This window comes from Chanos chanos, chromosome 8 (assembly GCF_902362185.1).
Source record: "Chanos chanos chromosome 8, fChaCha1.1, whole genome shotgun sequence".
Lineage (NCBI taxonomy): Eukaryota > Metazoa > Chordata > Actinopteri > Gonorynchiformes > Chanidae > Chanos > Chanos chanos.
The window spans coordinates 8,710,022-8,722,521 of NC_044502.1; the positions used below are offsets into that span (position 1 = coordinate 8,710,022).

General features: G+C 45.1%; 1 protein-coding gene across 4 annotated transcripts in view; it reads left to right on the forward strand.

Moving 5' to 3' along the window:
* The window catches only part of prkcaa (protein kinase C, alpha, a), a 113,430-nt gene that overhangs the window by 90,649 nt on the left and 10,281 nt on the right, over positions 1-12,500 (forward strand). For all 4 annotated transcript variants that reach the window (XM_030780995.1, XM_030780994.1, XM_030780993.1 and 1 more), the window contains 2 exons: positions 5,354-5,434; positions 7,453-7,560. In XM_030780995.1, the coding sequence (XP_030636855.1) occupies positions 5,354-5,434; positions 7,453-7,560 (189 nt within the window). The remainder of the gene's footprint in view (positions 1-5,353; positions 5,435-7,452; positions 7,561-12,500) is intronic.

Below are 12,500 nucleotides of genomic sequence, written 5' to 3' on the forward strand. Positions count from 1 at the left end.
GAAACCCAACTTAATGAGTTTTTATCTCTCAGCTTTTGACCTCTGTAATTTATGGACAAAACGCTCTGCACAAAGAGCAGTGGGCTCTTTATTAGAGCAGTGGGCTCTTTATTAGAGCAGTGGGCTCTGTAGTAGAGCAATGGGCTCTGTATTAGAGCAGTGGGCTCTTTATTAGAGCAATGGGCTCTGTATTAGAGCAATGGGCTCTGTATTAGGGCAATGGACTCTGTATTAGAGCAGTGGGCTCTTTATTAGAGCAATGGGCTCTGTATTACGGCAATGGGCTCTGTATTAGAGCAGTGGGCTCTGTATTAGAGCAGTGGGCTCTGTATTAGAGCAGTGGGCTCTTTATTAGAGCAGTGGGCTCTGTATTAGAGCACTGGGCTCTTTATTAGAGCAGTGGGCTCTGTATTAGAGCAATGGGCTCTGTATTAGAGCAATGGGCTCTGTTGTAGAGCAATGGGCTCTGTATTAGAGCAGTGGGCTCTGTATTAGAGCAATGGGCTCTGTATTAGAGCAATGGGCTCTGTATAGAGCAATGGGCTCCGTATTAGAGCAGTGGGCTCTGTTGTAGAGCAATGGGCTCTGTATTAGAGCAGTGGGCTCTGTATTAGAGCAATGGGCTCTGTATTAGAGCAATGGGCTCTGTTGTAGAGCAATGGGCTCTGTTGTAGAGCAATGGGCTCTGTATAGAGCAATGGGCTCCGTATTAGAGCAGTGGGCTCTGTAGTAGAGCAATGGGCTCTGTATTAGAGCAATGCAAAGAACCTTGAGTGGCTGTGAGCATGATCCAGAACTGTCATCTGTTATTAGTGTGACAAGAGAAGCCCTTCCTCTCTCTCTCTCTCTCTCTCTCTCTGTGCATCTCTCTCTTACATGCTCAAACACACTAGCACACACACACACACACACACACTCTCTTTCTCTTTCTCTCTCTCACACACACATACATACACACACACTTTCTCTCTCTCTCTTTACATACATACATACAATATACACACATTACATGCTGCACTGTGTCAGACTACGAAATTGACTTCTGGCCATATGAGCCACATGGAATTCTGGGAAAATAACATGAAAACAAAAAGAGAATGTAGAGAGGCAGAGGTTGTGCCATGTCTGTCCGTTTATATTATTCTCTTTATGATGACAAACACACACACACACACACACACACACTTTTCCCTCTCCGTTAGACCCGCACTCATATAAGCACACATTTGCTCTCAACAACAGTGCTATGAGGTGAAGGTCAGCATGACCAGAACTCTAGACATCACGTGTTGTTTCATCAGCCTGAGTGGCAGAAAGAGGGGCTTTGCACTCAAGAGTCTCTCCAGTAATGGAGCTAACACAACTCATGAACTTACACGACACTCCTCCATAGGCACATTTTACTTCCAGATATTCTCTCTCTCTCTCTCTTTCTCTCTCTCCCTATCCCCCCTCTCTTTCTCTCTCTCTCACTCTCTCTCTCTCTCTCTCTCTCTCTCTTTCTGTCTCTCTCTCTCTCTTTCTCTCTCTCTCTCTCTCTCCCTCTCTTTCTCTCTCTCTGTTAGTGTGAGTATGTGTATGTGTTTCATTTTAATGTTAAATGTGTCTGATGTCCCACTCCAGACAGACTAATTTCATTTTCATATCATTAGAATTCATTTGTTTCCTCCGTGGTCAATGTTATATGAGGGATGGGTGTGATTAGAGAGTACTTTCTGCAAACAGTACAAAGAACAAGCGCAAGAGAAACATGCAAGAGAGAGAAGGGGAGTAGTATAAGAACAACCTTGCTGTCACAGATACAGCCAAAAAAAGACTAGAATTGCATTTGTTGTGTAAATGAATAAATGGACGGAGGAAGAGACAAAGATCATTGACATCTTGGACCAGGAGGAATTCTACTGTCCTCACACCTTCAATCGAAAGGAACTGATCTCACTTATGTGTGTGTGTGCGTGTGTGTGTGTGTTTGATTTAGATTTTTCAAGCATTGTGGGGACCTGATGTCCATACATATATATATATATATATATATATATATATATATATATATATATATATCTGACAACTGAGGACCTTGATACGATGTTTGATAGTCCCAAAAGCGAATCATCAGTATTGTTAATACAAAAAGAGGTAAAATCATTGTTTGGTAATGGCTAGGCTTAGCTTTAGTCACAACAGTATGCATGTCATTGGGAGGTCTCCACTAGGACATAAACACATCGGACACACCTTGTGTGTGTGTGTGTGTGTGTGTGTGTGTGTGTGTGTTGGTATGTGTGTTTCTGAGATTAATTTATTTTACTGTAATCCATGGCTCTTCACCACAGTCACACACGGCCTTACAGATTGAGCTTCAGAAATCAATACCGCCTCATTTTTCTTGATGAAGACTTGCTGTAGGGTTGTGATGATGGAGAGAGCATGCTGTGAGTGTGTGTGTGCGCGCGCGTGTGTGTGTGTGTGTGTGTGTTTGTCTGCAAGGTCAGCATGCAAGAGGAATAACAAGCAGCTTTTAGGGGGCTCCGACGGGATTCCTCTTTTTTCCTCGCACTCTCTCCCTCTCCCTCAGCCCTCACAAAAGGCCAGACCCGATCCTTTCTGCTAATTGAAAAGCCTGCCAGTCATGGGAGAGTATTGGCTTCAGTTTTTTTTTTTCCCTTTCTTTCCCTTTCTTTTATTTGGCTAGCCCGCCTGCCTAGCCGAGAGCCTGTATTAGGCCGCCTGTTTCATCTTCAGAAAGAGAAACTGGATGAAAAGGGGCCTGAGAGCCTTGAGTAGGTGGGTGGAATGCGGGGAGGCCATACGCTCCGTTTGGTATTGGACTCGCTGGTGTGGCTCCGATGCTTTGATGGAAGATGCCACCCTTATATCTGAGCTCCAGTAAACATCTTTATGGCCTTTCTTTTTGGTTTGTTTTGTTTCTTTGAGGCCTCCTGAGTGTGATTAAGAGAGGTCTGGATGAAAAAATAAGAACAGCCTGAAAAAAAAGCGGCAGGGGTTACGGTAGACGTGTCGGTGAAAGTGTTCATACGTGTCAGTAAAAGTGTATGTGGTGTTTTTGGGGGGGGGGGTTTCCCTGAACTCTGGAGTTTATACAGAGATGACTTGTGCGATATGACAAATGTAGTAGACTTTTCAATGTGCAGATAAAATATGAGAAGTCAATTTTCATCTGAGTATGTGTTCATGTGTGTGTGTGTGTGTGTGTGTGCGCGAGCGTGCATGTTTACACGTCTGACAGGCCGTAGTGACAGTGAGATATCGCAGGAGTCTGTCGTAATAGCTGAGCTTGAGGTCTCTGAGGGAACGCAGAGTGAAATGACCTTCAACGTTTAGACACGTCTGAGGAGAAGGCTGGCTTTATTCTCTCGGGACTCTCCTTTGCCATGTTACTATAACCTACACAGCCCTTAACTCTAGGCTGCTCATCTGCAATGCACTGTGAGTCTCAGCAGAGAATACTCCAGAGCCTCTACGTGACTACAACATCATTAAACCCACCACAGTCCCGAGAATGAGGAGAGACAGCACTCAGGAGCAGAGAGAGAGAGAGAGAGAACATATTCTTACACAAAGTCGTAAATAAAGTGCACTCTCTCTTCCGTGCCTGCCTGGCATGTACATTCAGGGAATAGACATAACCCCCCCCCCTATCCTGGAGAATGTTTTGTGTCTAGCTGCTGTGTTGAGTTCAGAGCGCAGTCCATTCCCTGTGCTGTCTCTGGAGAAAACTGTCTCTTTTAACCTGTCTTTCTGGCAACGTGGGAAACTATTTAAACTCTCACACAGAGCACGGTGTGAACAGGAAGGGGGAAAAAAAAAAACAACCCAAAAACCCACGGCCTGTTCTTCAGCTGTGTCCATCTGCGAAAGCTGTGGAAAGCAGGATGGAGAAAAAGTGTGAAAAGAAAATGAGATTCCAGCTCCGGGAGGGACGGAGGTGAAGTTTTGTCCGAGAAAGAAGTCTCTTCTCCTTGTCAAACAACTTTGTACCAAAAATAACAAATCCAACACAAACTGCTGTTATCAACATTGACTTTTTACTGAGAAAAAAAACGTGAAACTCAGGACAATTTAGGACAGCAAAAGGGCGCGACACGCCACAGAGGTTAGATTCGCTGGTGTTGGCTCGATAAAGTAAGACAGATTTGAACTTCAGTCGTTGCAGCTGTCTAAAGTTCAAGTTCATGCCTGTCTTTAAACCTGACTGTGTTATAAGCCTTGCAGCAGATACACACACACACACACACACACACACACACACAAGTGTGTTCCATTAGTGAAGTGCTTTTACATCGCCTAGGCGACAAAACAGTTAGCCGAAGTTTTTCTGGAAGTACGCGAAGCTACACGGTCTTCCTCCGACTCCATTTGTTTGCATGACATGATTACCTATCTTTTATTGATGAAGATTTCCCTGCCTGACACACATTGTTTGGACAGCAGCCCCTGTGTGTTTCACTTGGGATAGGCCTCACGCATGACTAATGCATACACCTTTGTTTTGTGTATCTCAGAGAAGACTGAAACCAGGCTATATATCGAAGCAGGGTTACACGGTCGGACATTTAATGTGAAGTATATCTCAGGGGAATGAAAACGGAGAAGATGTATATATACAAAGCCGCGTGACAATGAACTGGACCCCAGCCTTTATGTTGCGCTGTGGAAACTGTGTAGCTGTGACTGTTTGTATGCATAAGTTACGTATGAGAGTGAAAATGATTCCAGTTGCTTCTCAGTATGGTGATAGTTTTGTTATGGGCTGAAAGTGAATTACAGCATTATGGTGCAATGGGCGTGATCTATACTTTTGACACCATGAAAGGATTTGTGAATTATCAGGGTTGTGTCAAGGTTACCTGGCCTTAAAGACAATTGAAGTTTCACAGAGGGTGAGATAGGGTTCGCATCCATACTGATGTGTGTGTGTGTGTGTGTGTGTGTGTGTGAAGGAGAGAGAAGATCTTCATTCTGTGCCTAGTTAATTAAAATATATCTGATGTTAATCGGGGTCTGTGGCATAGCAGATGGTAAGAGTCGGACTCTGGAAGCCACCCAGAGTAATTAATCATGCCAAAAAGGAAAAGCAGGCTAATTGTTAATCAGACCAGATTGACTGCCACGGTGAGTGTGGAAGACACGTGTCTGAAGATTTCACTTAGAGTGCCAATCACAAACAAGCATCTCCCAATCTGGGCAAGTGATTCACTGTGTGTATGTGTGTGTGTGTGTGTGTGTGTGTTTTTCTGTTCACATTGCTCATTTAATCCAAGACTAGTTTATCATGAACCCTTTTGTTTGGGATTGTGCTCTGACACCCTCGTGATTCCCGTCTCCATTTCAGATTATAGCCTATCAGCCGTACGGACGATCAGTGGACTGGTGGGCGTATGGAGTCCTGCTGTATGAGATGCTGGCTGGACAGGTTTGTGTCTCATTTTTGTATTTAATACACAATTAAACCTCAGCATCTCTTCATAACTGTCATGTGGGTTTAGGGGGTCTGCACTACGAAGGACATTTTGAATTGTAAATCGTTATTGAACTTTTCCTCCACTTATTCGTTAGGCTCGGCACGCGCGGATGTTTCACTTCTCTTCTTCTACAGTCTCTCGTTACCGTAATTAAACACAGAGAAGAGCTCACGTAAGGCCATGGAGTTGTATCCACAATTGTATTGTTAATGTGACTGTGGCCAGAAAACAGCGCACCGCTCCCAGGTGTAGCGAGTCCCTGTGTATAACAGATTAAAAAAAAAAAAAGAAAAAAAAAAAAAGTTAGGTATCTTTGCCAAAGGGACAGAGAAAATGAAGTCTTTATGAGGATGAAGAAAAGCACAGAGAAAGCCTGCCAAATCTGTTTCCAGGGTTTTAATATCCTCTCGGAGAAGAGGGATGGTCACAATCTTCACTTCCATTTGCCTGAGAGGCACTCATTCCTCCTGCCTAGTTGTATCATTTCAAGTTTTTTTTTTTTCTTTTTTTCTCATTTTTTTTTTTTATTTCTTCCCCCCTCGTCTTTCCTTCACCTCTCCAGACTGCTAGTACAGCCGCTACTCTCTCTCTCTCTCTCTTTCTCTTTTTCTCTCTTTCTCTCTCTCTCTCTCTCTCTCTCTCTCTCTCTTCTTTACTCTGTCTTTCTACCTATGTTCATCTTGTGTTTTCAGAAGGGCTCCCTCTGCTACGCTGAGTGCTACTTATTGCCCTGTCAGCGTGCTGTCGGGGCCTAAAATGAACTATTATTGAACCTCTATTTCTGTATCCGCAGCATTACCGCGTCTTCTCCCTCCATCAAGGAGTGTACATTACACATCATTCAGAGCATTTCACAATCAAAGGAATAAAAATAGTGTCCGTTACAGCGTCGGTCGGAACACAGCGTTCATAACCACAACCCAATAATCAATTCTCCTTTCGATTTGGGTTTCATCCCAACTAATCCCGCGATCAATCGTGTTTTATCGAGCTGTTCCTTAAATACGGAGCAGAATCTGATCCCCTCCGATATTGAGTTTGTATATTTTTAGAACGTTCTTTGCTAAAAGCGGCCACTTACACTAGACACATCCCTTAATATCGCAGAAGTCATGGAAACCACGAACTGAACACTTTTTTCATCATTTAATACCGACATCTCGACCAGTGTCTCGTAGACTTAAATTACACGCTAACCACAGAGTTAGCGCTGCACAGCTCTGCACAGAATCTCTGTTGGTTTTCGTATCGACAAGAGCCTTTTAAATGAAAAAGCGTGAACCATTAAAGGCGAAGAGATGGTCAGAAAGCCAGGATTTCAAAAGCCATTTCTCTTCCCTTTTTTTTTTTTTTTGTGGTACAAATTTTTAATTGCCTTCTTTTTGTGGTCCCAGCTGTACGGTTTAGGCCTGATTTTGTCTGTAGTCAGCTGTTTGTATGATCAAACCAGAACGCTAACTGTTTTCCCAGTGCTCTAATTAAGCCTCATTATTTCTATACTGGGATGACCTCCACACCACGGTGCTCCTTGTGGGAGATGCGGACATGTAACGTCCAAAAGGCCAACTGTGGAGGACACTGTACCCCGAGACCACGTAGAATCGCGTCCATAGAGTTTATATACGTATATTAGGATGTCAAGTCTGTTCATTATTTTTTGACCATCAGTGTACGGACACTGTGAGTTTTCTCACAGTATTAACTAACGAATGCCCACGAGTGTAGAGTAAAGATCAAAGGAAAACGTATATGTGTTTCTGTGGAGAAAAAAAAAAAAAACGACTCTGCGGGTTACACTGTGGATCCCAAATGAATCGAGCCCACGTGAGTTGTTAGGTGTGTGTCAGTGGCTTGAACTGTGTTTTAATGGTAATTGTATTTAATGGTAATGGTGTTTACTGGTAATGGTATTTAATGTTAATGGTATTTAATGGTAATGGTATTTACTTTTAATGGTATTTGTCCACAGCCTCCCTTTGATGGAGAAGATGAGGATGAGCTTTTCCAGTCCATTATGGAGCACAACGTCTCTTACCCCAAATCCCTGTCCAAAGAAGCTGTATCCATCTGCAAAGGAGTAAGTAGAACCTTCCGGAAACATGATATCAAGCCTTAAAGCTCGAAAGTGAAAGCCGCCCACCTCCCCTTACCCCTGCTCCAAGGTCACCACAATAGCCATATCGAACTATAAATGTTGGATGCAAAATGCCCGATGTAAGCTTGTACGATGGGATAATAACCTTAAATCGTCACTGTATCAAGCATATTAGTGCCCATTTGAAACAAATTGAACCACTGGACATGCGTTCATACCAAGACAAGCTTTTTTTTTTTTTTCTATCATTAGTTGGAAGGGATGGTCTATAAAGCGCAGAGTGAAAGAGGGGGGAGGGGGTCTCTGACCTACATCGTCGTGGGAACACAACTCGCTGCCCCACAGTCTGACATCAGCTCCCCATAGACGCAGTCGATTCACTAAATGCACTGCCAGTCCTGTTGCCGCTCCGTCTAAACTATCGCAGGCTTCATATGGGAATAAAAAAAAAAGCCAAACTTTGATAGATTGGATATGATCCCGACTGTGACATGTTTAAAAATCTTCACAATATTAGAAGGTCACATGCAATAAATAAAATCTATTCGGTTGGGAACAGTTTACCACTTTACAAGTTGAGAGTGCACTTTTAATTAGCTGCTCAGATTGAAACGACCCATCCCTTAATCTTGTGTATGTGTGTGTGTGTTTTTTTTTTTAAATAAGCGTATAGCCTCCCAGTATCCTCCACAGCGAGCAGAAGCACAAGCTGAATGGACAGTAATGGGAACCAGTCCCTAGTGGAGGGGTAGAATGAACAGGGCATTTGTTTACGGGCAGTCTGGCAGGAAGGACAGCTGACGGAGCACTAAATCAGCATTTCTGACTATTGATCCTCACACTAACACATAAGGCTAATATTTGATATTCACAACTCAGGTCACCATGTCCCTCCCCGACTCTCTCTCTGTTCCTCTCTCCTGCTGTGTGGTGTGCCGGTATATAACGTACATTTAAAATGTTTTTATTACCTATTATTGTGACTTATTGAGAATAGTTATTAGTTATGTTAATGACGGATAAGTAGAGTTATGTGTTATTTACATTCGGCGTTAGCTGCTGAACAGTAACGTTTATAAGCCCCAAATATGTCAGATTATTCGTTTGGGCGTGCTTACATTAAGAAGGGCATGATCTGAGCCTTCTAAATGTTCGCTTTGAGACGTCTGGAATCGCGCGTTGGTTCAGAGAAAAAAACATAAGTGATTAATGCAGGCTGTCCAGAGTGTCTGGAGGCAAAGCATAGTCATGAACTGTGTCCTTACATCCAGGTTGTCTCCCTCTCTCCCTCCCTCTCCCTCTCTCCCTCCCTCCCTCCCTCCCTCCATCTGGCAGCGATAGAGGCGTCAGCTTCATCAGTATTCATTTGTTGGAGGCGGTGAACTCTAATGCTTTGAGAGTTTGGCGTCTTCAGAGCTATTGCACAGGCTAATGGATACATAGTGACTGTCAGGACTCTGACCCAGAAAAACACAGACTAAAGGGAGGGTGTGGAGACTGAGAAAACCTTAGCTTAGACTTGAGAAGAAATTTATTTTCACATGCAATTTGTGTTGATCAGGAAGCGAACGTTTAGAAGCGTTTCAGTTTCAGATTCTCGAGTCTCGAAGCACGGAGCGGTTTTTAATACCACAGGAACGAGTCTGTTTTCTCCAGAGATGTTTTGCTTTTGATTTCACAGACTGGGCAGCCCTGTGTGGTTCCCATGTGGTGAAAAGACAGGGAATGCGTGTGTGCGTGTGTGTGTGTGTGTGTGTGTGTGCACACGGGTGTGTGTGCATACATGTGAGTGTACATGTGCTTGTGCATGTGCACACATGTGGTCGTGTCGAAAGGTCATTCCCGGCATTGTACTGGCTCTCTTATGAATGGCAAAGAGAACTAAACTCCTAAGTGGACTCCATTAACCTATGTATTTATACATCTGACTGATTCATAGCATCCACTTGTGCAGTACTATTAATTCATAGTACTAGTGAAGATTAGTTAATGTTATTTAATACTTTTGATAATGAGGGAGTCCACAGGGAGTACATTCAGCTGTTTGAAACACTAAAAACCCAAAAATATTCAATTCAGCAAAATGGACAACCAAATTAATGGAAAGTACCATCTTGCCTTAGCAACTGTTTGATTTTCATTTCTGGGCACTAGATTTTTCTTCCTCGCATGTAGCGAGTCAGAGTAATGGGTCGTTATCATATGGGGACGGCTTTTTTGTGAATCATTTCCACCGTATAAATGACCTTGTGTTGTAATTAAATTGTCACGACTGTATGCGAAATAGAATTCGTTTTTTGAATTATGGTTGGTGACAAAAAAAAAAAAAAAAAAAAAACGCAGTCGCGTGGCATGGAGAGCTGACTCACAAGACAAATTTAGAGCTGCTGTTGGTGTATTAGTGACGGGGTAAGACAGGGTCTGCGGTGCAAAAAGACACTCATTTTCAGCAGTGGATGTAGAGTGAAAGACAACACAGAGACGTGTGAGAATAGCTGCGAATTATAGCCGGCCTCCTGCAGCTGCTGTTCCAGGCCCTGGCTGAACCATCTGGTATTTTCCGTTTTTCAAACCTACCTTGGCCTCATCAGCTTTCCCAGCTATTGCTGTTTGGGTTGCAATTTCTCCTGTGAGAGAGAGAGAAGAGAAGAGAAGAGGGGTGCTGGCCCCCCCCCCGTCTCTCTGTCCTGTTAATTCCCCCAGCCCTACTCTCAGAGAACAGATGATGAGATTTCATCTCCCAACACCCACCCTAGAAATTACTCTTAGTACCTGGTGCAAGAGCTACAGTATCATGACAAATGAGGAATGATATCAGCACAGTCTACACCGGTACGTTCGGCTTTCATAAAGGGGTTCTGCCGGTGACTGGTCGCACTTTATGGCCAGGGAATCGGATTAGAATCCTCCGACAGTGTGGTCGGAGTAGGACACTGACAAATTTAGCTGCCGGGCTAGCCGCTGGGCTTTCAAACAAAGCGTGTGAGCAATATTAACTTTTCCAGTTGATCAAAATGCTCAATTCGGTGTATAACAGAAACACCCACTACATGTGGTAGGCTAACCCCTAACTATTGCTTCAAACTACATCAATCTCTTCCATGACGTGTAAATTGGCAATACCTTTTAGAGGGAATACTCAGAAGAAATACTGCTACATTAAGGCTTAACTTAAGTTCCATAACTTTAAATATTTATACGCGATGCCCTCATTAATAGGAATAGGAAACAAATAAAAGAGAAAAAAATTTTTTTTTTTTGGCCCGTCATCTACAGTTTCAATATCTAAATAATCTGTAGGATTCCAGTAAGCATGACCCATGTGTAGTATTTGTACTCCTAACATGCACATAAGGAATAAAGCGTGTGTTAAAACGGTTAACGTGGTGTGTGAAACAACAGAACGTAATGGAGAAAGACTACAGACACTGACTTGAGACATGATCTCTCTCAGGGAAATGTAATGTTCTCCCCCCCCCTCTCGCTGTGTCACTGTGAGCATATCGTGGTAATGTAGATGAGATTAGGCTGTGTTGAGCGTATAGTGCCACCGTTCAGAGTGGATACAGGCAAGGTGACTGACTCACACCTGACAGACGCCAACAGGGTCCCGCCGTCAGAGTGGATACAGGCAAGGTGACTGACTCACACCTGACAGACGCCAACAGGGTCCCGCCGTCAGAGTGGATACAGGCAAGGTGACTGACTCACACCTGACAGACGCCAACAGGGTCCCGCCGTCAGAGTGGATACAGGCAAGGTGACTGACTCACACCTGACAGACGCCAACAGGGTCCCGCCGTCAGAGTGGATACAGGCAAGGTGACTGACTCACACCTGACAGACGCCAACAGGGTCCCGCCGTCAGAGTGGATACAGGCAAGGTGACTGACTCACACCTGACAGACGCCAACAGGGTCCCGGCGTCAGAGTGGATACAGGCAAGGTGACTGACTCACACCTGACAGACGCCAACAGGGTCCCGCCGTCAGAGCGGATACAGGCAAGGTGACTGACTCACACCTGACAGACGCCAACAGGGTCCCGGCGTCAGAGTGGATACAGGCAAGGTGACTGACTCACACCTGACAGACGCCAACAGGGTCCCGCCGTCAGAGTGGATACAGGCAAGGTGACTGACTCACACCTGACAGACGCCAACAGGGTCCCGCCGTCAGAGTGGATACAGGCAAGGTGACTGACTCACACCTGACAGACGCCAACAGGGTCCCGCCGTCAGAGTGGATACAGGCAAGGTGACTGACTCACACCTGACAGACGCCAACAGGGTCCCGCCGTCAGAGTGGATACAGGCAAGGTGACTGACTCACACCTGACAGACGCCAACAGGGTCCCGCCGTCAGAGTGGATACAGGCAAGGTGACTGACTCACACCTGACAGACGCTAACAGGGTCCCGCCGTCAGAATGGATACAGGCAAGGTGACTGACTCACACCTGACAGACGCCAACAGGGTCCCGCCGTCAGAGTGGATACAGGCAAGGTGACTGACTCACACCTGACAGACGCCAACAGGGTCCCGCCGTCAGAGTGGATACAGGCAAGGTGACTGACTCACACCTGAGCGACGCCAACAGGGTCCCGCCGTCAGAGTGGATACAGGCAAGGTGACTGACTCACACCTGACAGACGCCAACAGGGTCCCGCCGTCAGAGTGGATACAGGCAAGGTGACTGACTCACACCTGACAGACGCCAACAGGGTCCCGCCGTCAGAGTGGATACAGGCAAGGTGACTGACTCACACCTGAGAGACGCCAACACGGTCCCGCTGTCAGAGTGGATACAGGCAAGGTGACTGACTCACACCTGACAGACGCCAACAGGGTCCTGCCGTCAGAGTGGATACAGGCAAGGTGACTGACTCACACCTGACAGACGCCAACAGGGTCCCGCCGTCAG